Source organism: Halichoerus grypus, chromosome 1, assembly GCF_964656455.1.
Source record: "Halichoerus grypus chromosome 1, mHalGry1.hap1.1, whole genome shotgun sequence".
In the NCBI taxonomy this organism is placed as follows: Eukaryota; Metazoa; Chordata; class Mammalia; order Carnivora; family Phocidae; genus Halichoerus; species Halichoerus grypus.
The window spans coordinates 117887898-117912874 of record NC_135712.1 but is presented as its reverse complement, the minus strand read 5'-3'; the positions used below and the strand labels follow the sequence as shown (position 1 = coordinate 117912874).

Here is a 24977-nt window from a genome sequence, read left to right as displayed (position 1 = left end):
CTCCACATTCAGCAAGGAGCCCGATAAGGGGCTCGATCTTACTACCCTGAGATCATGACCTAAGCTGAAATCAATAGTTGACACTAAACCAACTGAGCCACCCAGGCGCCCCAAACATCCAGAGTGTCTTTAGTAGCCTCAAGTATTTTCATCAGTAACACTCAGGCCGTGTCCTCTACAGACCCTGGGTCTGCACTGTCTACTTGAGAATTCAAGGCTTTGTTCATGCTGGCCTCCACGTTAGTTTCAGCAATAACCCATACTTCTCTCCCCCAGCAGGAAGAGAGGGAGGCATGACCACGAACTAAGATTGTGCTCACCAGCAGAAACATGTATCTGTTCACCACCACCTAGAATTAGTTCATATATAAGAAAATGTTTATCTCATCCCTTCTTTTTTTTTTTTTAGAATTTTTTATTTATTCATTTGAGACAGAGATACACAGAGAGATAGAGAGAGTAGGAGCAGTGGGGAGAGGGGCAGAGGAAGAGGGAGAAGCAGCTCCCTGCTGAGCAAGGAGCCCGACGTGGGGCTCGATCCCAGGACCTGGAGATCATGACCTGAGCCGAAGGCAGACGCTTAACGACTGAGCCACCCAGGCGCCCCTTATCTCATCCCTTCTAATAGGGATACTTTATCTCTCTTGGGATCATACCCAGAGAGGAATCAGTTTCCTTATTTCTAGTAAACAAGAGTCCTGGGTAATTTTAAATGTGTATGGGGAAGTCTTATGGGGGTCTCCTGGAGCAAGCAGATGTGACATGTAGCAATTAGAAGTGATACTGCTAGCGAAAAAATGTCCCCTGACCTGTGTTACTGGAGGACAGCAGAGATGGCAACTGCTTCAACTGCAGAGATGAAACAGGGCGTTCTTTTAGTCCCTTAAATAGGTCGTGCTTCTCCCTGCTCGGGGCCTCCCTCACCAGTCCTCCCTGCTTGGACTGCCCCCTAACTTAAACTGCCTCTCTCACCTACACAATCACTCTTTTTTTTTTTTTTTAACCTTTATTTATTTGAGAGAGAGCAAGCAGGGGGAGGGGCAGAGTGAGAGAGGGAGAGGGAGAGCATCTCCAGCAGACAGAGCCCAACATGGGGCTTGATACCATAACCCTGGGATCAGAACATGAGTCGAAATCAAGAGCCCGACGTTTAACCGACTGAGCCACCCAGGCGTCCTTATGCAACCACTCATATTATCCCTTCAGGGAACAGCTAACATCATTCTTGAAAGAAGCCTCCTAATTCTCCAGACTAGAAAAAGCTCTCCCTTTAAAAAGGGATCGTTGAAGTTCTTCTACTTCTAGAAGTAGAAGAACTACTTCCTGGGACTTAACACTAATATATTTATTTCAGTTTCTCATTTAAAAGATGTCTTTCCTGGGATGCCTGGGTGGCTCACTTGGTTAAGCATCTGCCTTCGGCTCAGGTCATGATCTGAGGGTCCTGGGATCGAGCCCCGTGTTGGGCTCTCTGCTCGGCAGGGAGCCTGCTTCTCCTTCTCCCGGCCCCCAGCTTGTGCTTTCTCTCACTATATCTGTCTCTCTCTCAAATAAATAAATAAAATCTTTAAAAATGGGGGGGGAGGGGAGAACAAAAGAAAGAAAAAAAAAACAAACCCATGTCTTTCCTGCTAGACTGTAACTGCCGTGAGGGCAGTGGGTGTCTGTATTATTCACTTGTGTCCCCCTAGCATGTCCAGTTCTAGGTACATCGTGAGCACTGTTACTTGTTAACTTAATACAAGCTGGAAGACATAAAAATATTTATAAGATTAAGACAGCAAAATAGAACAAAGAGTGAAGGGGAGCAGAAACGGACCAAATTAAAAAGAAAAGAGATGATCGTGTGGGAACCCAAATGTGCTAGTTAACACAGGAGGCTAAGGGGGAAAAAAAGGAAGAACTGGCCTGTATGAAAAAGACTTAGAAAATAAATCCAAAAATCAAGATGAAACTTGTTTAAAACAGCTTTTACACCTGAGCCTGATGTGTTCAATCCACTAACCAAGTGGAAGGAAGCCATCATTCAGATTGGAGAAGCTCAGGATGCTGCACAAAGATATAAAGGTTCAGCTTACACATTCAAGAGAATGCCAGGACTACTTAGGCTCTTACACACTGTGTTTCTCCTGAACATAATTAATTTTTTTCAGTATACCCATTAAAGTGAATTCTCAGAAAAAGAAATATATTCAAATAAATGTCAACTTTTTGTGTGAATTTCAGACAGATACATACAATAAGATTTAGCTTTATCAATGACTAAAATTTTAAAGTAAATAATTCAACTCTGAATTCTCTCTCCCACCAGTTAGAACAACAGTCCCATTGTCTTAGGACTGGCCTTTAGGAGAGCTTGTGCCTCTACCAGAAATCACATCACCTTTCTAGGTAAGACCATTTAGCCCCATCTCCCAGAAAAGAGTTTTCATCATTTGAGAATCACAGCGAATGAGCCTCAATCCAGCAAAGCAAAGATTCCTACGGAGAACGTGCACATGATGTCACATGGAATTCAAGAATAATTTTTTGGGGGATGCCTGAGTGGCTCAGTCAGTTAAGTGGCTGCCTTCGGCTCAGGTCAGGATCCCAGGGTCCTGGGATTGAGCCCCATGTCGGGTTCCCTGCTCAGCGGGGAGCCTGCTTCTCCCTCTCCCTCTGCCTGCCGCTCTGCCTACTTGTGTGCTCTCTCTCTCTATGTTAAATAAATAAATAAAATCTTTTTTTTATTTAAAAAGAATAATTCTTTTTAACTGATGAATGTGAAATTTTTCTGCTTTTTCTTTGCATCTTCTGGGAAGGAGCAAAATTAATAGCAGGTATAAACTACAGGAGAAGAAATATAATTTTCTATTTCTGATAATCAAGATAGATGTCCAAAAAAAATTAAAAGAGGTACATTTAAAGAAGAGACTTTTGGGACATCTGGGTGGTTCAGTTGGTTGGGCGGCTGACTCTTGATTTTGGCTCAGGTCATGATCTCAGAGTTCTGAGATCAAGCACCCTGTCCGGCTTCAAGCTCAGTGGGGAGTCTGCTTGAGATTCTCTCTTTCCCCCTCTCCCTTTGCCCCTTTCCCACATGTGTGCATGCTGTCTCTCTCTCTCTCTCTCTCTCTCTCTCTTAAATAAATAAATAAATAAATAGACTTTTAAGTGACAAAAAACTTTGAAATAAACTTTTTTTGTTAATAATCTAATGCTTAGGAGGCGCCTGGGTGGCTCAGTCATTAAGGATCTGCCTTCCACTCGGGTCATGATCCCAGGGTCCTGGGATCGAGTCCCACATCGGGCTCCCTCCTCCGCGGGAAGCCTGCTCTCCCTCTCCCACTCCCGCTGCTTGTGTTCCTGCTCTTGCTATCTCTGTCTCTGTCAAATAAATAAATAAAATCTTTAAAAAAAAATAATCTAATGCTTATAGTGCAGGTGCAGGCTCATGGAGAAAGAGAGAAAAAGGAAGAAAGGAGATGGATTGGCATTTTCCTCCTAGAGTGTTATGTTTTCTGCCAATAGAATTGGTGTTGTCTTTAAACAACTCAGCTTAGTTCAAATTAGCAAAGTAGAAAGGTACAGCCTGCTCCATAATTTAATCATCAGAGATACACACTGTTAATTCTTTGGTATATAACATTTCGTACCTTCTGCATGAAATATGACTACATAATATACAGGCTGTTCATTATTTACAACAGCCAAAAAGTGGGAACAACCCAAATGTCCATCATCTGATGAATGAATAAATTGTGGTGCATCCACATAATGGAATATTATTCAGCAATAAAAAGAAATGAAGCACTGACACATGCCACAACATGGGTGACCCTTGTAACGTTAGGCTGAGTGAAAGAAGGCAGCTACAAGACACCATGGATTGTTTGATTCCATCCATATGAAATGTCCAGAATAGGCAAATCCATAAAGACAGAAAGTGGATCCACGGTAGCTTAGGGCTGGCGGGCAGAACAAGAATGCCAATGCCTATCAGGGTATCTTTTAGGGGGAATAAAAATGTTCTAAAATTAGATTGTGGTGATGGTGGCATAGCCTGGACACAATACTAAAGAACACTGAATTTTACACTTTAAGTAGGTGAATTATATGGTATATGGATTCTATCTCAATAAAGCTATAAAATAAAAGCAAGAAATATTTATATAGACTGTTCTGCAATGACTTCATCCCCTCCTTAATGTCTCATAGACAGTGTTCTATACCCAATAAGATATACAACTACACCATTATATGTGACTGTACAATGTCCCATCGTACGGGTATACTGGCATTTACTTACTTAATGCTTTACTACTAGACGGGAACTTATTTCCAATTGTTGTATTAAACACTTATGCATGTCCACATCTTTGTCTACCTACATCCTTGTTTTCTTTTTTTTTTTTTTATGTTTTTTATTTATTTATTCATGAGAGTCAGAGAGAGAGAGAGAGAGGCAGAGGCAGAGGGAGAAGCAGGCTCCCCGCCTAGCAGGGAGCCCGATGCGGGACTCGATCCCAGGACTCTGGGATCATGACCTGAGCCGAAGGCAGACGCTTAACCATCTGAGCCACCCAGGCGCCCCTACATCCTTGTTTTCTTAAGAAACAAAGAAAAGGGTCTGCACTCTATAAATTGAAACATGTTGCCTGCTTATTCTCCAGAAAGGCCATACTAGTTAATATTCATCACAAAGGAAAACAAGAATAGTTTTTTTCTTTACATTGCCATGAGTGCTGAGCATCATCAAACTACTTAATCTCTGCCAATGACAGGTGACATCATTTTTTAGATGTGTATTTCTTTTTTTTTTTTAAAGACTTTATTTATTTGAGAGAGAGAGAACGAGAGTGCACAAGAGCTGGGACAGGGGCAGAGGGAGAAGCAGACTCCCCACTTAGCAGGGAGCCCGATGCGGGGTCAATCCCAGGACCCCGGGATCATGACCTCAGCTGAAGGCAGATGCTTAACTGACTGAGTCACCTGGTGCCCTTAGATGTGTATTTCTTTGACTGTTGAATTTGAATAGCAGTTTTTTAAAGTTATTTATTTTTTTTTAGTAATCTCTACACCCAACATGGGGCTTGAACTAACGACCCTGAGATCAAGAGTCACATGCTTTTCCAACTAAGTAGCCAGGTGCCCCGAATAGCATTTTTAATAGTCATTTGATTTATGATAGCTGTACTTCTGTCCTTTGTTTATTCTTTAGTCATCTTAATTTTTCTGACGTATGTTACAAATTGTTGTTACCAATTTGTCTTTTAACTTTGCTTATGACACTTCTCTCCTTACACATTCTAATAATTATATACTTAAGTTTATTTATTTATTTTTTTTTTCTTTATGGTATCTGGCCTTAATTCCTAGGCTTTTACCATCCCAGTGTCAAAAAAATAGTATCCTATATTTTCTTCTAGCATAGTTCTTTTTATGTCTCATTTGAATGATCTATTCATTCCCTACTCATCGGTAGTCCTATGGCACTCTTGAATTCTTTAAGTCTGGCCTGTGAAATCTGTTTGAAAGATAACTTACCTAATTCTTGAGCCCATTTGATGATAGTACCAGTGTCTCCTGCATTGCTTTCAGCTAAGCATACAACTTCTTGGCCAATCTTCCACCCAATTAGTGGATAAAAGCCTTAAAAACAAAGAAACGATATAAATCAAATGTAATAAATAGATAATTCATTGCAGAGACATCTACATTTGGTTAACAATTTGATTGTCTTAAAAAATAGCAAAGTGGCTCTGAAGTCAGTGGTCTCACAAGTTTCTAACCTCTTAGCCTCAGTCTCCTCAACTGTAAAATGGTCTGCCTCAGAGAGCTCCTGTGAGAATAAACTGAATTAATGCATAAAAAACTTAGTGCAGTGCCTGGCATTTAATATGAACAATAAACACTAGCTTTCAGTAGCCACAGGCATATCTATGTCTCTAGAAACACACAAACAGAGCCAACTACGCTATTTTATTTATCTGTGAAGGTTCCTAATTAGAAACAACCTAATGCAATGATGAAATTTTCTAGGTTCCATTTTCCCAGTTAGGGGAAAAGGAAGAGCTTGAGGGGGGATGGAAGATAAGAAAAAGATTTTAAAATCTGCCTCTTAGTAACCATGTTAGGAGACCATAGCCCAGATTAAGAGCCCACAGGCCTCTTAGGGTGTAGTTCCACCATCCAAATTTCTTGGTTTACACATCCTAGGATGTCTTCCATCAGGGAGACCAATTTCTTGGCAACTGTCATTAAATATGCATGGATCACTAGTTGAGAATTACCACCCCCCCTCAAACACACACACACACACACACACACACACACACACAAAGAAGAACTGCTAACACTTAAGAGAAAATTTAGAGGCCTAGAAAGATGTTTTAAACAATATAACAGGTATTACAGGTAAATATTTGGTAAACTGACCAAAATACCCTAAACCTGAGTTTTTCTATAATAATATCTGTCTCATTTTTTATGCTTTTAAAGAAAAAAGGGAAATGGAAATTAACTGTCTCTAAGAGTAATGGTGAAAAATATGTTAGAGAGTACCCTTAGTATAAAATGGGAAAACAGTGTCACAAAAGTTAAATATGAAAAGAAGTGATATTTTATCAATAAAAAGGAAAAATTCTAACTATTTACCTCCAATAGTATGCTGAAGGCTATTTCCAGTATTAATATCCAAAAATGTCCCAGTTCCCATGGTTAGTTTCACGTCTCCTATGTGGAAGCAGCACTCTCCAAACATGGCTGATTGCTGATCGGCGACCTGCCAAAAATGTTCAAATATAAGACGGCTGGGCTTAGCAGTGGCCCATTTCACTGTCTGCCACTGTCTCCTATATTGTATTCTCATGGGTCAACATTTTGTTTTCTTTTTTCCTTTTCCTTAAAAAAAAAAAAAGCCCTGGAAAAAACAAAGAGCAAGATAAGCTAGAAGTGTCTCAAGGACTAACACTGTGTGGTAATTAATGTGCCTCAGGAATTTTTAGTAGGCAACCTACTTTACGACTTTAAGTATCACAGGAAAAATCTAAGAAATAAAGGTCAGAATAAAAATTGTGCAGGAAAAAACAAGATTTTTCAACTTAAAAGTGGTTTCATTCATTAGTCAAAATAATTGATCTCACATATTTCTCTTTTAATAAGAGTGAGAGGTGTGTGCTTAATATAAATAAATAGAGGTCAAAACTACACATTCCCAACCATACATCTTTGTTAAAAGAAAAATTATGACATTTTGTTAAAATAATTAAATGTAAATTGTTAAGTAACAATGTTCAACAGGGTAAATTTTAACGATCTAATTGGCTTTATTAATTGATGCATGAATCGGGCAGCATCCATCCTAGCAGAGGTGAGCTCCAAAGAGCTAAAGAAAAAGCAAGTCTTTAAAAGAAGAAAAAGAGCAGAGAAAAAAAGGACACTATTAGCAAAGAATCCATTGTTTTAGGCAAGGTCGCCCTCCTAAGGGGGACAGAAGGGGCCTATCATTAAATTTCCTAACGCTGACCCAGAAATTCCCACGTTGACTGGCTAAGGGTTACACTTCTGGGGAGTTGAAACTACAGGTAGGTTAGCTATTAAGTCTTGGTTTACTGGCTTGGAGCCATCATCTTAGGCCTGTGGTTTTCTTTTTAACAATTTCCTCCCTTTCGATCAGACTCTCAGTTTAACTGAGAGATGCGATCAAAATTTAAAGCATTCTCTACCATCATTCTCTACCACCGCTCCAGAGTTCTCACAGCTGTTACTGATTCTCTGTGCGGTATTCACAGGTCATGATGGTTTTTTGCTTAATCTCTGTGATATTCACAGGTTCCAACTTCAGATTCACAATTTTTAAGTCGGTTGTCCTCTTCATTCCTTTTCTGATGTTCCTGTCTTAGGGAGATCATTTGCTTGATGCTTGGCAGTTAACATGCATTTAAAGCTTTTGAGAGAATACAATGTACCAGGGATATTATTATGATAACTATAAGCAGGATAATGCCCAGTATTTGGAGTGTATTCAGAGCCATGGTTCCCAAGACCCAAAACAATTAAAATCAAATAAATCAAAGAAACACCCCACTGAAGAAGTTACTCTTTTAAGCCAAGCAGCTTACTCAGTGTTCTTATGTAATTAAGTTTCAAAATCCCCAGAAGGGTTAGTCCAGATACAGCAGGTGGTGTTGGCCACAGCAGAGGTCCCCCCTTGCTCGCCTAAAAGATAATCGAGGGCTGTCCTACTATCACGAACAGCTTTGGCTAAAGAGTCTAAGGATGGTTGTTGGGCCTCTGTTGCTTTAGCAGCAGATTCTGCAGTAATTTCAAGAATTGAGAAGTTCCCGATCATAGGCTCATTTACATTTATCCCTAACCAGGGAAGTAGGGACCTTCCCAGAGGAGTGAATTCCTGAATCATGAAAACCTCCTGGCAGGTCCTTTCTAACTCAACAGTGTAACTTCAGGGGAGTCACCCAAAGAGATGTTTTATTTTGCTTATGAAAAGTTAGATTTTCTCCTAGCCTGAAATAAAAGGTTGTTCTAAATTCCAAAGACTACCCCCCTTAAGCAGTGGCCTGGGGAGAAACAGATGACAGCATTAACTTTCCAGGCTAATGCCAGAATAAAAAAGAAGAAGGAGAAAGGGTTTTGAGTTTAGTTAAAGTTTAAAGTGTTGATCCATCATCTGAGGCAGAAGCATTCCACCCCAACTGAGCTACTTCTCTTCCTCATCAATTTGATTTGGAGGTCTCCAGTGTCTGTAGAGGACCTGGTTGGAGGCGGAGCCTTCACAAGCTGTGAAGTGTGTACCCAAGGCTCCATCCCTTCTAGCTTTGCATTGGTATCCATGATCAGGAGCACTTGGCAAGATTCCTCTTCCAAGGGGGCTCAAGGGCCATCTTCCTCTGATAATGTTTCCAGAATCCCTAGTTCTCCAGGCTCAGTATACAAGCTCCTGATAGAATTCCAAGAAGTTTTGCAAGGTTTTCATTAGGCTCATATGATTTGCCCAGTGAAGTGAGTGCCTTGATCACTGGAGATTGTGGAAGGTATGCCCCAAATGGGAAACATGTTTTCTAATAGTTTCCTTGCTACTGGGAGGGCATCACAGCCTTGCAGCAGGGAAAGGCTTCAACCCATCCACAAAACATACAAGTAAAACAAGAACATATTGGAAATCCATAGTAAGTAGCAGTTGAATGAAGTCCCGCTGCAGGTTTTCAAACGGTCAAGAAGGGTAGGTCTGAGGCTCTGGGAACAAAATTAGTTTTTCCAGGATGACCTGACAAGTCAGAAATTGCTGGCAGATTATTTTTACAATATTATAGAAGTCTCCCCACCGATGTCTATTCATAATTTTGGGTCATCTTGAATGCCCTATGGTGAGTGAAAGAATGTAAAAACTGAAAAATAGGTTTGCCAGCTGGGAAGAACTAAGCAGCCACCTTAGTTTTCCCATAGCCCCAACTATTCATTTAATTGACAGCCACTATTTACCCACCTTAATTTCTCTGATTCAGCAGCAGACTGTTGCCATGTTATAGGACATCAGGATGGCAAAAGTCTGGCAATGAGGGGCCTTTTTTTTTTCCAGAAGCAGAATGGACTTTATGCACATGTGCCAAAATCTTACAACATAAAGAAGGCTTAGTATTACTTTTTATTTGACAATGCTTCTGATGTAATTTAACATATCACATAAGCTTAAATAGTTTAGCAAATTCTTTGGTATGTTCTAGGTCAAAAAGACTTACGCCAATGAGAAAAGTCCAAACACACAATCTTCGTCCTCTTAAAACAGAGAAAACCAAATTCTAATTTTGCACCAGCTTAGTTTTGATATGAAAACTTATTCGTTCCAATCTTCAGTCAGTCCTGACCACATACACAATTCCTTGCCAGAGGTTCCTTTTTCACAAACTTTCTACAACTGTTTTTTCCTCAAAAGAATGTATCTCCATTTGTCATACTTTTTTTTAAAATCAAAAACATATTTTACTTCCCTTCCATATGCAGATATTTCCTTCATTATTTCTAGTAGTGTTAAGCAAATGGGAACTGTCTGTTATACCAGCATTCTTTAGATTGGCAAATTTATAAATACATTTTATAATTTTTAGAAGCATATGTCTTTAATTTTCCAATGTAGCACTAACATATCCAAAATGTATTTTAGTTTTTCTGTAATAAGAAGCTGCAAGTAGATATTTCTTTTTTTTTTTTTTCAAGATTTTTTATTTGTAAGTAAACTCTACACCTAATGTAGGGCTCGAACTTACAAACCCTGAGATCAAAAGTCGCATGTTACACTAAACCAGCTAGGCACCACAAGATAAACCTATGTTTAGCAATTGATGTTTTAGTATTTCATCTTATTTACAAATGATATAGATATTTAATGAATTCAACTTAATTCATTACTTAACCTAACTTAGAAAAACTTTACGGTTTTAGGTTACCAAAAAAGATTTGGGAGACTATTTAAAAGATTACCTAAATTTTTTATTTTATTTATATCTATTTACTTGTTCTTAATAATTACCCATAAAACCTTCATGAGACATCAAAGTCGGTCATTCTTCCAAGCTATTTTTTTTTTAATTTATTTATTTGAGAGAGAGATAGTAGGGGAGGGGCAGAAGGAGAGCGAGAGAGAGAATCTTGAGCAGACTCTACGCTGAGTGGAGAGCCTGATGTGGGGCTCAATCTCACGACACCAAGATCATGACCTGAGCCAAGATCAAGAGTCGGATGCCCAACCGACTGAGCCACCCAGGTGCCCCCGCCAAGCTATTTTTTTTAAATTTGTAACAGAGATATTACCTTATTTGACTTTAAGTGAACTAAGGCAGAATAAAAGTTTTAATTTTAATGCTGATAACTCTAAAGACATGTCTACTTTAATATTCTTTAAAGATTTATTTATTTTAGAGAGACAGAGAGAGAGAAAGCGTGCGCACAAGTGGGAGGAGCAGGGGGAGAGGGAGCGAGAATTTCAAGCAGACTCCACGCGAGCGTGGAGCCCAATGTGGGGCTCGATCCCACAACTCTGAGATCACACAACTCTGAGATCATGACCTGAGCTGAAACCAAGAGTTGGTCGCTTAACCGACTGTGCCACCCTAAGATATGTCTACTTTAATTAAACCAACAAACTTAAAGTAGCTTTCGTATCAAATATTTATCCAGATTGTGTGAACTTGACAAAACATTTGGGTTGGTTTCTTTCTGAGAGTTTTAGAATGTCTAATCCTTACCAGTGTTTGCCTTCAAACCAAGTAAATAAAACTCTTTTACAAATTAATTTTAGCAATGCCATCCAGAGGTAGAAAAATATCTCACATTTACTATACACAGAGAGAGAGAGAGACAAATGCACACGAAGACCCTATAGTTACTAATATTTGTGGAGAAGATTTTTAAGATTTGTATTTGTCCCTAGGATTAATCTTAAGGAGGTAGTGCTATAGTTTGAGAAAAGAGCTCTTTTGGAGGTTTGTATTTTAAAAAGGCTTCTTGGGGCACCTGGGTGGCTCAGTCGTTAAGCGTCTGCCTTCGGCTCAGGTCATGATCCCAGGGTCCTGGGATCGAGTCCCACATTGGGCTCCCTGTTTGGCGTGAGGCCTGCTTCTCCCTCTCCCACTCCCCCTGCTTGTGTTCCCTCTCTCTCTGTGTCTCTCTCTGTCAAATAAATAAATAAAATCTTTAAAAAAAAAAAAAAAAAGGCTTCTTTCCAGGGGCACATGGGTGACTCAGTTGGTTAAGCGACTGCCTTCGGCTCAGGTCATGATCCTGGAGTCCCAGGATTGAGTCCTGCATCGGGTTCCCTGCTCAGTGGGGAGTCTGCTTCTCCCTCTGACCCTATCCCCTCTTGTGCACTCTCTCACTCAAATAAATAAATAAAATCTAAAAAAAAAAAAAAAAGGCTTCTTTCCCTTTTTTTCTCTCATTCTCTGGTAATTGTGGGCTGTGCTTACATTTCTTTTTTTTTTTTTTTTAAAGATTTTATTTATTTATTTGAGACAGAGAGAATGAGAGAGAGAGAGCACATGAGATGGGGGAGGGTCAGAGGGAGAAGCAGGGAGCCCGATGCGGGACTCGATCCAGGGACTCCAGGATCATGACCTGAGCCGAAGGCAGTCGCTTAACCAACTGAGCCACCCAGGCGCCCTGTGCTTACATTTCTAAGACATGATAAGATGTATAACTTTAAGGGACAGGAAAAGAATGCAAGTTCCTCTAAGAAGGACTTTGGTTTCCTAGAGCCAAAAATTTACAATCCATTTGAGATAAACAGGGGAAGTTTTGGGATTGGTGAAGAAATAGGTAAACTTTGAACTGCCTCTAGAGCCAAAGTTTTAGTTTTATAAAGATTGCAAGATAAGGACAATTGCTTTCAATTCCTCCAAGAACTGGGTTGTAACTTAAATGACATAATAGGTTGAGCTACCTATTCAACTCTATTATTCTCAGTTTGCTTCTTTTTCCCCTGGGGACATGGTTCTAATTTTAAGTATTTCTGGTGGTACTGAATAACACCCCATGGGTGTAAGAGGGGTCCCCCAAAACGGTGCAAAGGATACCACCTTCCCAAGATCTAGAGTCACTCCAAATGATAGCCAAAGAACCAAAACCTGCATGTCCCATGTGGACAGAAAGCCAAGCCCAGTTATGCAAAACTAGACAAATGAGAAGGCAATAGGTATCTCTGGGAGAGAAAGGATCAATAAGCCAATGGGTCTGGATTTGGAAAGGAAGGGACAATGCAAAATTTTATTTTCCTCTCTAGACTGGGTACTACAGACAAGAGTTGTTTTTTTTTTTTTTTAAAGACTTTATTTATTTATTTGACAGAGAGAGACACAGTGAGAGAGGGAACACAAGCAGGGGGAGTGGGAAAGGGAGAAGCAGGCTTCCCGCGGAGCAGGGAGCCTGATGCAGGGCTCGACTCCAGGACCCTGGGATCATGACCTGACTGAAGGCAGACGCTTAATGACTGAGCCACCCAGGCGCCCCCAGACAAGAGACTTGAAAGGAACTGATTCTGGTAAGAATTTTCACCCTTTGCTGGCTTCTGCCAGTTTTTCCCAGATCCCCTCTGCAGTCTCTGGTATCTACCAGAGTTTCCCCTTGGCTGTTTAAGGAAAGAACACAGCAGTTTTACCAGAAAAATCTCCCTGTTTCAACAACTCTGGGAGGGGCCCATGTAGGGGTCCTCCTATGAAGGTAAATACAGGGGTGTATGTAAGGCCGTTAACGTGGTGAAGTTTTGTTTACGGTTGTGGAGTCTTCTCAGAGTGGAAAACCAAGTGAGACAGAGGATTAGTAGAACAAGTACTCCAAGGGGGAGAGAGGGGAGCTGGGAGCAGCAGGAGTTATGTCAGTCTTAGAGTCTTTTGTTTTGGGTACCTCTTCTCTCTTTAATTTTTCACTAGCCTTTCGCAATGAGTCTAATGAAACAATGTGGGAATTTTAAAACCTTTTGGAGGCTTCTGCTTGCCAATTAAAACAGGTATCTCATTCTGTTTAATTTGGGAATCCTTGCTTTCAAGTGTACTTCTTAAATGATTTTATCTAATTGGAACGGTCCCCATAACGACCACTGTATTTCTAGGTTGTAATTCCCTTGAAGGCTGAAGCAGTTTGGTAGGATTCTAGGCACAAATGGAGTTAACCCACATTTCTGTCCAGCCGTATTTAGCTGCAAATGGGGTGCAACTCATATTTCTGTCTGGCCTTATTTGGGGACCCTCAACCTGACAGTTACTGAGCCAAGTTCCTCAGGACGCAAAACAAGCTTAGTAAGATTTTGCCACTTTTGCAAGATATCTACAACTTCTAGGACTATAGTTCTTAGACATAAAATAAGCAGGTGTGCTGGAAGGTGGCATGCTTGACTCTTTAGAATTTAAGGATTTCATTAGCTAAGACTTTGGAGTTCTCAGAGCCAAGCTAATGCCAGGGATGGGCCACTGGGTTGGGGATCTTATATGTTTTACAGTACAGAGGTTTTCTTGAGGTTGGTGGGTGAACTTCTATCAATCTAACCCATTCTGTGATCAACTTACTCTATTTTCTTTTCTTTTCTTTTCTTTTTAAAGATTTTATTTATTTATTTGACAGAGAGAGACACAGTGAGAGAGGGAACACAAGCAGGGGGGAGTGGGAGAGGGAGAAGCAGGCTTCCCGCGGAGCAGGGAGCCCGATGTGGGGCTCGATCCCAGGACCCTGGGATCATGACCTGAGCCGAAGGCAGACACTATCCAACTGAGCCACCCAGGAGCCCCAACTTACTCTATTTTCTTGAGGTGGCAAGAGCTCTAATAGCCTTCAAATGCTCACCCTGTGCCTACCAATTTTTCCAGTTTTTTGGTCTCTGAGATCCCTCTTACCAATGGCCTTTATCTAGACAAAACAAGACAAATATGTGCACCTTAATGTATAAGCAACAACCAAGAGATGTTACTGTGTCTCCGCCAAGAGAAGGCCCTGTGCTCACCACAAACAATTCTTGTGGAACCTTGCTGGGGTTTTCCAGCAATTCCAGGGGAACTGTGGTCTGAAAGGCTAGGGATTTGGCTTTGGGCAGACACTTTGCCAGCTCAGTGGGACTCTAGGCAAAACCAGCTCTAGGCATAACCATCTGGCAGCTCAGGCTGTAAAGGAAAGCCAATTAGATTGGGGGAGCTTAAATGAACAAAGAGTGGAGCTCAGAACCAAGAGAGAATTTACCCACAGCCCTCAGGAGCAGTGAGAAACACATGCATTCAAAGGGTTCATGGGGTACCATGCCTGTATTTCTCATTGTCCCCAAATGCTGCTGGAAGTTCACTTTGGATCTTGTTGCTGCCTGCCACCAAATCTGTTAAATAACAAAAATTCAACCAAGCAAATTTTCTTCTCTTTTCTTTCTTTTTTTAAAGATTTTATTTATTTTAGAGAGAATGACAGAGAGAGAGAGAGAGAGCGCATAAGCGGTGGGGAGGGGCAGAGGGAGATGCAGACTCCCTGCCGAGCAGGGAGCCTGATGCGGGGCTCAATCACAGGACCCTGAGATCATGACCTGAGCTGAAGGCAGACGCTTAACCAACTGAGCCACCCAGGCACCCCCAACTGAGTAAAATTTTAAAGATCTAATTGGCTTTATTAATCAATTCATGAATCAGGCAGCATCCCATCTAGCAAGTATGGGGACTTCCAAAGAGCTACAGAAAAGGAAAGATTTTTTTTTTTAGAGTAGGCTCCATGCCCAGCGTGGAGCCCAGTGTGGCGCTTGAACTCATGACCCTGAGATCAAGACCTGAGCTGAGATCAAGAGTTGGTCACTTAACCGACCAAATCACCCAGGTGCCCCAGAAAAGGAAAGATTTTTAAAGGTAGATTGGGAATGGGAAAAAGGAAATTATTAGCAAAAAAAATCCATTGTTTTAGATAAGGTTGCCCTCCTAAGGGGAATGGAAGGGGCCTATCAGAAAATTTCCTAGTGCTGATGAAAAATTCCCATGTTGACTGGTTTAAGGGTTACATTTCTGGGGGGTTGAAACTGTAGTTAGGGAAGGTATTAAGTCTTGGTTTACTAACTCAGGCTGCCATTTTAGGCCTGTTGTTTTCTTTCTCTTTCTTTCTTTTTTTTTTAAAGATTTTATTTTTAAGTAATCTCTACACCCAATGTGGGGCTCGAATTTATAATCCCAAGATCAAGAGTTACATGCTCCACCGAGAGAGCCAGCCAGGCACCCTTCTTTTTAACAATGTAAAGAAATATTTTAAGGACCGAAACTCATCTAAAGAACACTTTGTCACTACACTTCAATTGTTCCAGCCATACCTTTATCTAAACCTGAGCCTACCATTAAATTGAATAAGACTGATCCTCTCTAAATGATGAGGAATTTGTAACGTGGGATTATCTGATTTCTCCACCTACTGTGGCAATCATCCAACTAGGGAAAGATGGTCTATACGTCCTGTGTAAGCTATTACAGGAAATCAAAGTCAAGGTCAGAGTTTCCATAGAGCCCCTCAACCAGGTGGCAAATCCTTGAGATTCTCTAAGTTCTAGATCTTTCATCCAGACAGAAAGAGTACAATCAAGAAAGAACCTCAAAAACCTGAAAGAGCTAATTTTTCACTCTTCTACAGTTTCTCTACTAGTATATGCTGGCTAAGGATCTTATAAAATAGAAATACAACATTTTATTTACTTTAAAGGGCCTTGTCATTGTTTGGTTATATTGTATCAAATACAAACTAAGCAACGGCCCTATCCCTGTTTTTTTGTCTCAGAGTATCAAATATAAACCACACATTACTCAGAATACAACATTTTAAAAAAACTTAACAGTTTTCTGAAAAACAATATATACGGAAGTCAGAAAAGATTAGAGCTTTCATGTCAGAAGAGTGGCCCTGTGGTCTCCTTTCCGGGATACAGAAAATACTCCTGATTGCATCCAGGAGTATAAATTATTATGGGCGCCTGGGTGGCTCAGTTGGTTAAGCGACTGCCTTCGGCTCAGGTCATGATCCTGGAGTCCCGGGATCGAGTCCCGCATCGGGCTCCCTGCTCGGCAGGGAGCCTGCTTCTCCCTCTGACCCTCCCCCTCTCATGCTCTCTCTCTCTCTCTCATTCTCTCTCTCAAATAAATAAATAAAATCTTAAAAAAAAAAAAATTATTAGCAAAAATCTAATTTTTTAGATTTTAACTTAAAAAGAAAAAAATACTTTAATTTTATTCTGCAAGGACCTCTCATGTCTCTTAAATCTAATCCCAACTATTCATATACATTATTTAGTTTATACTATGCATGGAGAAACCCTTGAGTTTTCTACTTACCAAGGCCGCTATTGGTATAGGGACACCAAATAACTCTTCATCCACTGATCCAAAATTGTGGCTTCAAATAAAATTGATTAAAAAGTGAGTCATAGCTCTAGAAATATTAATACTAAAATTCAGCAAACTGATTTTCACATAGACCAAAATGTTATATAATGAACATACAAGGATGTCAAACAAATAATAAAATGCTTTCCCCACTAAGGCAAAATGAATTCAGGGACAATTTTGCTGGTTTCTATATCTGATGTTCATCATTACCTCGTATCCCTCACAGGAGGCAGGATAAACAGTGGTATCGAAAGCATGGAAGTAAGGAGCCGGTTCCAACACATCTAAGCATAAAAATGTGTCATCAGAATCCAAGCTAAATTATACAAAAATCAGTGATTCAAAAGGGGAAAAAAAAAAAACAACTTTACCTTAAAAGGGTCAAATAGTCCAGTTGCACTGGCATTTGAAAAATCCGTGGCAAATACAGAACCTAAATTTACATTGTAAATAATGTATTATCAAGTAGTATCAATCAACAACTGTCCCTAGTTTATAATCTAAACCTTTGTCTGGCCTCAAATTCATTCCAAAATGTATATTTCCAGTGCAAAGTCTCCAAAGCAATTTCCCACTTAATCTTTTTGAACGTTTATAGTTTACAAAAGCACTTTCATATACATTGTCACATCGTGATCCCCAGTTTATTTTGTTATTTCTTTTAAAGATTTATTTATTTGAAAGAGAGAGAGCACGGGAGTTGGGGCAGGAACAGAGGGAGAGAATCTCAAGCCAACTCTCCACGGAGCATAGAGACTGACCTCAGGGCTCAATCTCATGACCCTGAGATCATGACCTGAGCCAAAACCAAGGGTCAGAGCTTAACCAACTGTCACCTAGGCACTCTGATCCCCAGTTTAAAGATAAGGAAAGGGGTTCACAGATGCATTATGATTGCCTATAGTTACCCAGCTGCAAAGTGGCAAATTTGTTACCGAACTTGAGTCTTAACACTTTTGAAATTAAGACTGTTCCTCTGCCTTCTGTTTGAGTTCTGATCATAATTTAAAAATCGCCCTCCTCTTACAAATCTAAAATTTATCTAGCTTTACTATAACATGTAGTTACTAGGGTACCAAGGAGCAGTATGTTTGGGACAAAGGAAGGAAAAAAAAAGTAACTTCCACTTTTTTTAGGTGAATCTTTTCTATCAGTCAAATTTCAGTTACTTAAGATAGATCTATCAGATCATCTTTACCTTTTGTGAGCTTATGTAATAACCAGGTATCAATAGTCCCAAAGCAGCAATTATCTTCTTCAATTGCCTTTTGCACCTAGAAAACATAACATCACAAAACTGACTCAAAAAGGCTAAATTAGGAAATGCATAATTAAGTGCCGATCAGTAAATACAATAAAATCCCATTTTTTGATAAGAATGAATATGTGTGTGTGTGTGTGTGTATATAAACTATTTTTAAAATATACTCCAAACAGTTCTAAGCAATTACTATAAGGTATAAAAGGCTTTAATTTTACAAGAAACATGTGTTACTTTTGTGATGAAAAAAGAAAGTAAATATACCTATTTTTAATTTAGACATATGGATATGTCTACATAAAGTCTAAAACAGGGGATGGAGCGCCTGGGTGGCTCAGTGGTTAAGCAACTGCCTTCGGCTCAGGTCATGAGCCCGGAGTCCCGGGATCAAGTCCCACATCGGGCTCCCTGCTCGGCAGGGAGTCTGCTCCTCCCCCTGACCCTCTCCCCTCTCATGCTTTCTCTCTCAAATAAATAAATAAAATCTTCAAAAAAAAAAATAAATAAATAAAACAGGGGATGGTATACTATGATCACAGTTCAAATCCAACCCACTGCTTATTTCTGTACAGCAAGTTAAGAATGGTGTTTAAATTTTATAATTGATTTTTAAAAAAGAATACCTTGTAACATACAAAAAGTAAATGAAATTCATATTTCAGGGTCTATAAATAAAATGTTACTGGAGCATAGCCATGCTCACCTATTTATGTATTATTTATGGCTGTTTTCACACTATAATGGCAGAGTAGTTTTCCAAGTCTAAATTATGACTATCTGGCATGTTACAGAAAAAATGTGCTAACCCTTAGCATAAAGCATGCCAAAGCAAACAAACATATCACAACCTCTTTAAATAGCTAATAGAGACAATGAAATGATTGTTGAGATATCATTATTATTTTTTAATTTAATTTTATTTTTTTTAAAGATTTTTATTTATTTGACAGAGAGAGACACAGTGAGAGAGGGAACACAAGCAGGGGGAGTGAGAGACGGAGAAGCAGGCTTCCTGCTGAGCAGGGAGCCCGATGAGGGGCTCCATCCCAGGACCCTAGGATCATGACCTGAGCTGACGGCAGACTCTTAATGACTGAGCCACCCAGGCGTCTCCATTATTATTTTTTAAAATAGGCTCTACACCCAACGTTGGGGGCAAAGTCACGACTCGAGCTTAAGTGTTGCATGCTTACCAACTGAGTAATATCTCAAGGCGCCCTGATATATTACTAACATAGTGGAAACAACGCCCTACATCATTTTTCACCACCTCTCCAACTCTTATTTGTCCTTCAAGACTAGCAGTTCCTGGATTTGCCCAAGCCGACACTCTATGGGAATCTTCCAGATAGCCCTTATCTCACGTCACTACCTCCCTGTTAGACCCTAAGATCCTTAAGAGCAGAAACTAAATTATAAGCCCAACACCGAGGAGGGTTCCTGCCATATAGCAGATGCTTAAAACATATCTCCTAAATAAATGAGACAAAAAGAACAGCAAATGAATATATTTAAGGATGAATTCTATTTCAACAGTAGAAAAGATCAATAAAATGAAAACACATGACATAAGTTCCAAAAAAGAAGTCATTGTAGATTATTTATAACAAATATTTTGAAGAATCCATTCAAGCTTTATATCACTTACATAGGGAGTGCTTAAAGTAGTATTACTTTATTTCGAACTCTTTTTAAATTTAGAAATTGTGATTCTAAAATTTGTTCCAGATTAGAGAAAGGTTAATCTGTATTTCAGTAAGCAGCAACAATGCCTGACAAGTAGTAAGTTCATCTGTTCATTCAAAAAACATTTGACAGCCAGGTCCTCTGATAGGGAGTAGGTCCATATGAGGCTACAAAGACACAGAGTCAGTATTAGGGCTCAGATTAGGATCAAGGTCAATCCTCCTTGCTTTGGGTTAAGACTCCAAATGGCTCTACCCTATGAGTAAGGGTAAACTAGAAAGACAGGCTCTCATAGGAAATGCAGCTCAGTTTTGAATCACCTCAGTCATTAAACTGGATTGATGTAATCCTGGTGCCTAGAAGAATGGAAGAAACAAACATAATTCCTGTCCAGAGCAAGATAGTGTTAATGTTAAGGCTCTCATAATTTCTACACATAATTTTGCAAATACAATGTCTAGCTGATATACATACACATGCATACAAATAAGTAACCAAGCTCATCAAACGCATCAAGTTATATATACTAAATATTTTCAGCTTTTTGTATGTTAATCATACATCCATTAAGTAGCTTAAATTAAAAAGAAATTAAATAATCAGGCATCTAAGGAAACAAGAGAACATGAAAAAGAAAAGAGAGAGAGAAAGACAGAGCCCATGAGGCTACAGCTATTAGAATTAATAGTCATGCACTATATCCTAGAAGTCCTTGTCAATGTTTAAGAAGAAAAGGAAAGAAAAGTCATATTTCTACACCATATTGTTATGTTAGGGAATTACAAATTAAATCAATGAGATACTACTTCACACCTACTAGAATGGCTAAAATCCAAAACCCTGATATCAAATGTTAGCAAGGATGTGGAGCAACAGGAACTCTCATTCATTGTTGGTAGAAATGTAAAATGGTCTACCCACTTTGGAAGACAGTTTGGCATTTTCTAACAAAGCTAACCATAGTCTTATCATCTGATCCAGCAACTGCACACCTAGGTATTCACCCAAAATAGCTGAAATTTACGTTTACACAAAAATCTGTATACAGGGATGCCTGGGTGGCTCAGTCGGTTAAGCGGCTGCCTTCAGCTCAGGTCATGATCCTAAGGTCCTGGGATGGAGCCCCACATCGGGCTCCCTGCTCAGTGGGGAGTCTGCTTCTCCCTCTGCCTGCTGCCTGCTTCTCCCTCTGCTTGTGCTCACTCTCTCTCTGATTAAACACACACACACACACACACACACACACACACACACACACACAAACCTGTACACGAATGTTTATAGCAACTTTATTTGTAAGTGCCAAAAATTAGAAGCAACAATATGTCCTCCAACAAGTGATTAGATAAACGAAACACATCTAGACAAAGAAATACTAATCAGTGATAAAAAGAAATGCATTACTAAGCAATAAAAAGACATGGAAAAACCATTGTTTTGTTGATTTTTTCAACTGTTTTTTCTATTCTGTATTTCATTAATTTTCACACTAATCTTTACATTTCTTCCCTTCTGCTACTGTGGGTTCAGTTTGCTACCTTTTGCCAGTGTCTTAAGTTAGAATGTTAGATGCTTTGTTAATATAATTTCTATATGTAATATAGTCTGGCTATAAATTTCTTTTTTTTAAATATTTTTTAAAAAGATTTTATTTATTTATTTGACAGAGAGAGACACAGCGAGAGAGGGAACACAAGCAGGAGGAGTGGGAGAGGGAGAAGCAGACTTCCTGCGGAGCAGAGAGCCCGATGCGGGACTCGATCCCAGGACGTGAGCCAAAGGCAAATGCTTAACGACTGAGCCACCCAGGCGCCCCGTATAAATTTCTATCTAAACACTGATCTTGCCGCAACACATGATTTGGTATACTGTGTTTTCATTTTCATTCATCTCAAAGTATTTTCTAATTTCTCTTAGGATTTCTTCTTTTACCCACTGGTTATTTAAAAGGACAGTTTGATTTCCATTTATTTTTGAAATTCCCAAATTTCTTTCTGCTAATTCTTTCTTTTTATTTTTAAGTATTTTATTTTTAAGTAATCTCTATACCCAATGTGGGGCTTGAACTCACAACCCTGAGATCAAGAGTTACATGCTTGGGGCGCCTGGGTGGCTCAGTCGTTAAGCGTCTGCCTTCGGCTCACGTCATGATTCCAGAGTCCTGGGATGGAGCCCTGCATCGGGCTCCCTGCTCAGCGGGGAGTCTGCTTCTCCCTCTCCCACTCCCCCTGCTTGTGTTCCATCTCTTGCTGTGTCTCTCTGTCAAATAAATAAATAAAATCTTAAATTAAAAAAAAAGTCACATGCTCTACTGACTGAGCCAGTCAGCCCCCCATCTTTCTGTTAATTATTTTTAATTTCATTCCTTTGTTATCAGAGAAATACTTGTATGATTTCAGTCCTTTTAAATTTATTGAAGATTGTATTATGGTGTAGCATGTGATGTATCCTGGAGAAAGTTCCATGAGCACTTAAGAATGTATATTCTGGGGGCACTTGGGTGGCTCAGTCGGTTAAGTGTCTGCCTTTGGTCCAGGTCAGGGTCCTGAGATCGAGTCCGTCATCACATCAGGATCTCTGCTCAGCGGGGAGTCTGCTTCTCCTTCTCCCTCCTCTCACACCCTCTCAAATAAATAAATCTTTAAAAAAATAAATGAAATGTTTCTCCTGTAGATGGCATACAGGTGAATCTTCTTTTTTTATTACCCAATCTAAAATCACAGTGAGAGATCACTATTTACCTACCAAAATGGCTAAAATTAAAAAACAAACCCTGATAATACCAATTATGAGGGTACATGAAATACGAAGTCCTCTCACTGACTGATGGTGGGTATGTAAATTATCAAAAACTGTGGGAAATTTTTTTACATTACCCACTAAAAGTGAAAAATAAAAATATATATATATATACACATTCATGCCCTAAAAATTCCATTCCCATATATAGATACAGCAGAAATGCCTTTATATATACCCCAAAAGACAGCATTATTCATAATAGCCCCAAACTAGAAATAACTCAAATGTACATGAACAGAATGGATAAATGGATAGTGATAAAATCATACATTGAACACTAAATAGAAATGAAAATATAAGAAAATTAATTTACACGTTTATACAAAATTCAAAAAAACTCAGGTAAAACTATAGTATTGAGAAAAAAAACACAAGTTAAAAAGTAAAATTGGAAAGAAAATGTGATACACAGTATCGCAACGTTCTATTTCTTGATTCAAGTAGTGTTACACAGATGTTTGCTCCACAATGTATCACTGAGTGGTAAATTTTTGTTTTGTTCAGTTTTCTGTATGTGTTATGACTTACAATAAAAAGGTTTAAAAAAACAGACTAAAGATTCCTGTACTCCATCCCAATATGTAGTGGATAGTTAATTTTCCCTCAGATAAGCAAATTACTATCTTTATTCCTTTACTTTTTTCTTCCCTGTAGTCTACACACACACACACACACACACACACACACACACACACACACACACACACAATCTTTCCTTACCTCAACCAGGTTCTGTAAAATCCAGGCCAGTCTCAAAGAAACATGCTGGTTTGTGAAACTGAACAAACTGACGGCTAAAAATCGTTTACTTCTAGTGAAAAAGTGCAGCACTCGGCAGGAACTCTGGAATAGCTATTAAAAAAAAAAGATACTTTAGGAAAACGCATTTAATGGTGTTTGATATTTCTATATTAATTCTACACATATGAAAACAAACCCAATAACAAGCAAATAATTCAACTACTTACAGTGTTTTTAGCACTTAAGAAAAGTAAAGCAGTATTACCCTAAGTGGACAATTTTTAACATATGTATTCTAACACATGAAATGTAACACATCTACTATGACCTTCTTTAGCAAACACAAGAAGCTCAAGATAAAGTCTTTTAAAATAAAAGGTAGAGAGTCAAGGAAGAAGGCTATATTCTGGTTAGAAATATATTTTTAATGAAGTTAGTATTAAACCATAAGGGAAACTCCCCTACATCTTAAGTACCTGAAATTTGGGATGTATGATTTCATTTAATACTATCTATACTTATCTAAATCAAAGATGAAATATATATAGTTTAAAATTTACTTCTTAGTAAGAAAAATCTTTAATTAAAAAGAAAAAGCCTTTCACAGAAAACTAGCTTTGAGTTTTAAGGTTTGTCATAGAAAAAAACCAAAAAACCAAAAACAAAAACTTTATCCTGCCACCTACTACAAGAATGCAGATGAACAATTCAACTTCTGAAACTAATGTTTTACAAAATATTCACTTGCATTTTCCTCCCTCTGTTATTGCACACCCCTCCCCTAAAAAAATATATTTAAAGGGGCTCTGGGTGGCTTTGTCGGTTAAGCATCCATCTCAATTTTGGCTCAGGTCATGATCTCAGGGTTGTGAGATCAAGCCTTGCATCAGGCTCCATGCTGGGTGTGGAGCCTACTTAAGATTTTCTCTCTCTGGGGCGCCTGGGTGGCTCAGTCACTTAAGCATCTGCCTTCGGCTCAGGTCATGATCCCGGGGTCCTGAGATCGAGTCCCGCATTGGGCTCCCTGCTCAGCAGAGAGCCTGCTTCTCCCTCCGCCTGCCTCTCTGCCTACTTGTGCTCTCTCTTTCTCTCTGTCAAATAAATAAAATCTTAAAAAAAAAAGATTCTCTCTCTCCCTCTCCCTCTGCCCCTCCCTCCCCACTCACACGCACATGAGCTTTCTCTCTCTCTAAAACATTTTAAAAAATATATATGTAGGGACGCCTGGGTGGCTCAGATGGTTAAGCATCTGCCTTCAGCTCAGGTCATGATCCCAGGGTCCTGGGATCGAGTCCCACATCGGGCTCTGTGCTCAGCAGGGAGCCTGCTTCTCCCTCTCCCTCTGCCTGCCTGTCTGCCTACTCGTGATCTCTCTCTCTCTCTCTGTCAAATAAATAAATAAAATCTTTAAAAAAAATTTAAAAAATATATATATGTATATATTTAAAGATTTTGGTTTATTTATTAAAATAGTAAATGCAACAATCAAGAAAATGTATAGACTCAATTCTCTCTACATTTCAGTCTTGTCCCTTTTTTTGGAACAATGAGCCCCATTTTAATTTTTTTTTTCCTTTTCATTTTGGTGAGAGCATTTAAGTTCTACTCTTAGC

The 24977-nt window shown here is 39.3% G+C and overlaps 1 protein-coding gene across 5 annotated transcripts in view; it reads right to left on the bottom strand.

The window, feature by feature from the left end:
- Window positions 1-24977, bottom strand: part of GK5 (glycerol kinase 5) — a 140262-nt gene that overhangs the window by 88640 nt on the left and 26645 nt on the right. For all 5 annotated transcript variants that reach the window (XR_013447208.1, XM_036096346.2, XM_078070992.1 and 2 more), the window contains 7 exons: window positions 23344-23475; window positions 18073-18148; window positions 17246-17307; window positions 17085-17158; window positions 16821-16881; window positions 6637-6763; window positions 5527-5631 (listed from right to left, as the gene is read on the bottom strand). Coding sequence is in view for 4 of the 5 variants with exons in the window: in XM_036096346.2 (XP_035952239.1) it covers window positions 5527-5631; window positions 6637-6763; window positions 16821-16881; window positions 17085-17158; window positions 17246-17307; window positions 18073-18148; window positions 23344-23475 (637 nt within the window). In the remaining variant the exon portion in view is untranslated. The remainder of the gene's footprint in view (window positions 1-5526; window positions 5632-6636; window positions 6764-16820; window positions 16882-17084; window positions 17159-17245; window positions 17308-18072; window positions 18149-23343; window positions 23476-24977) is intronic.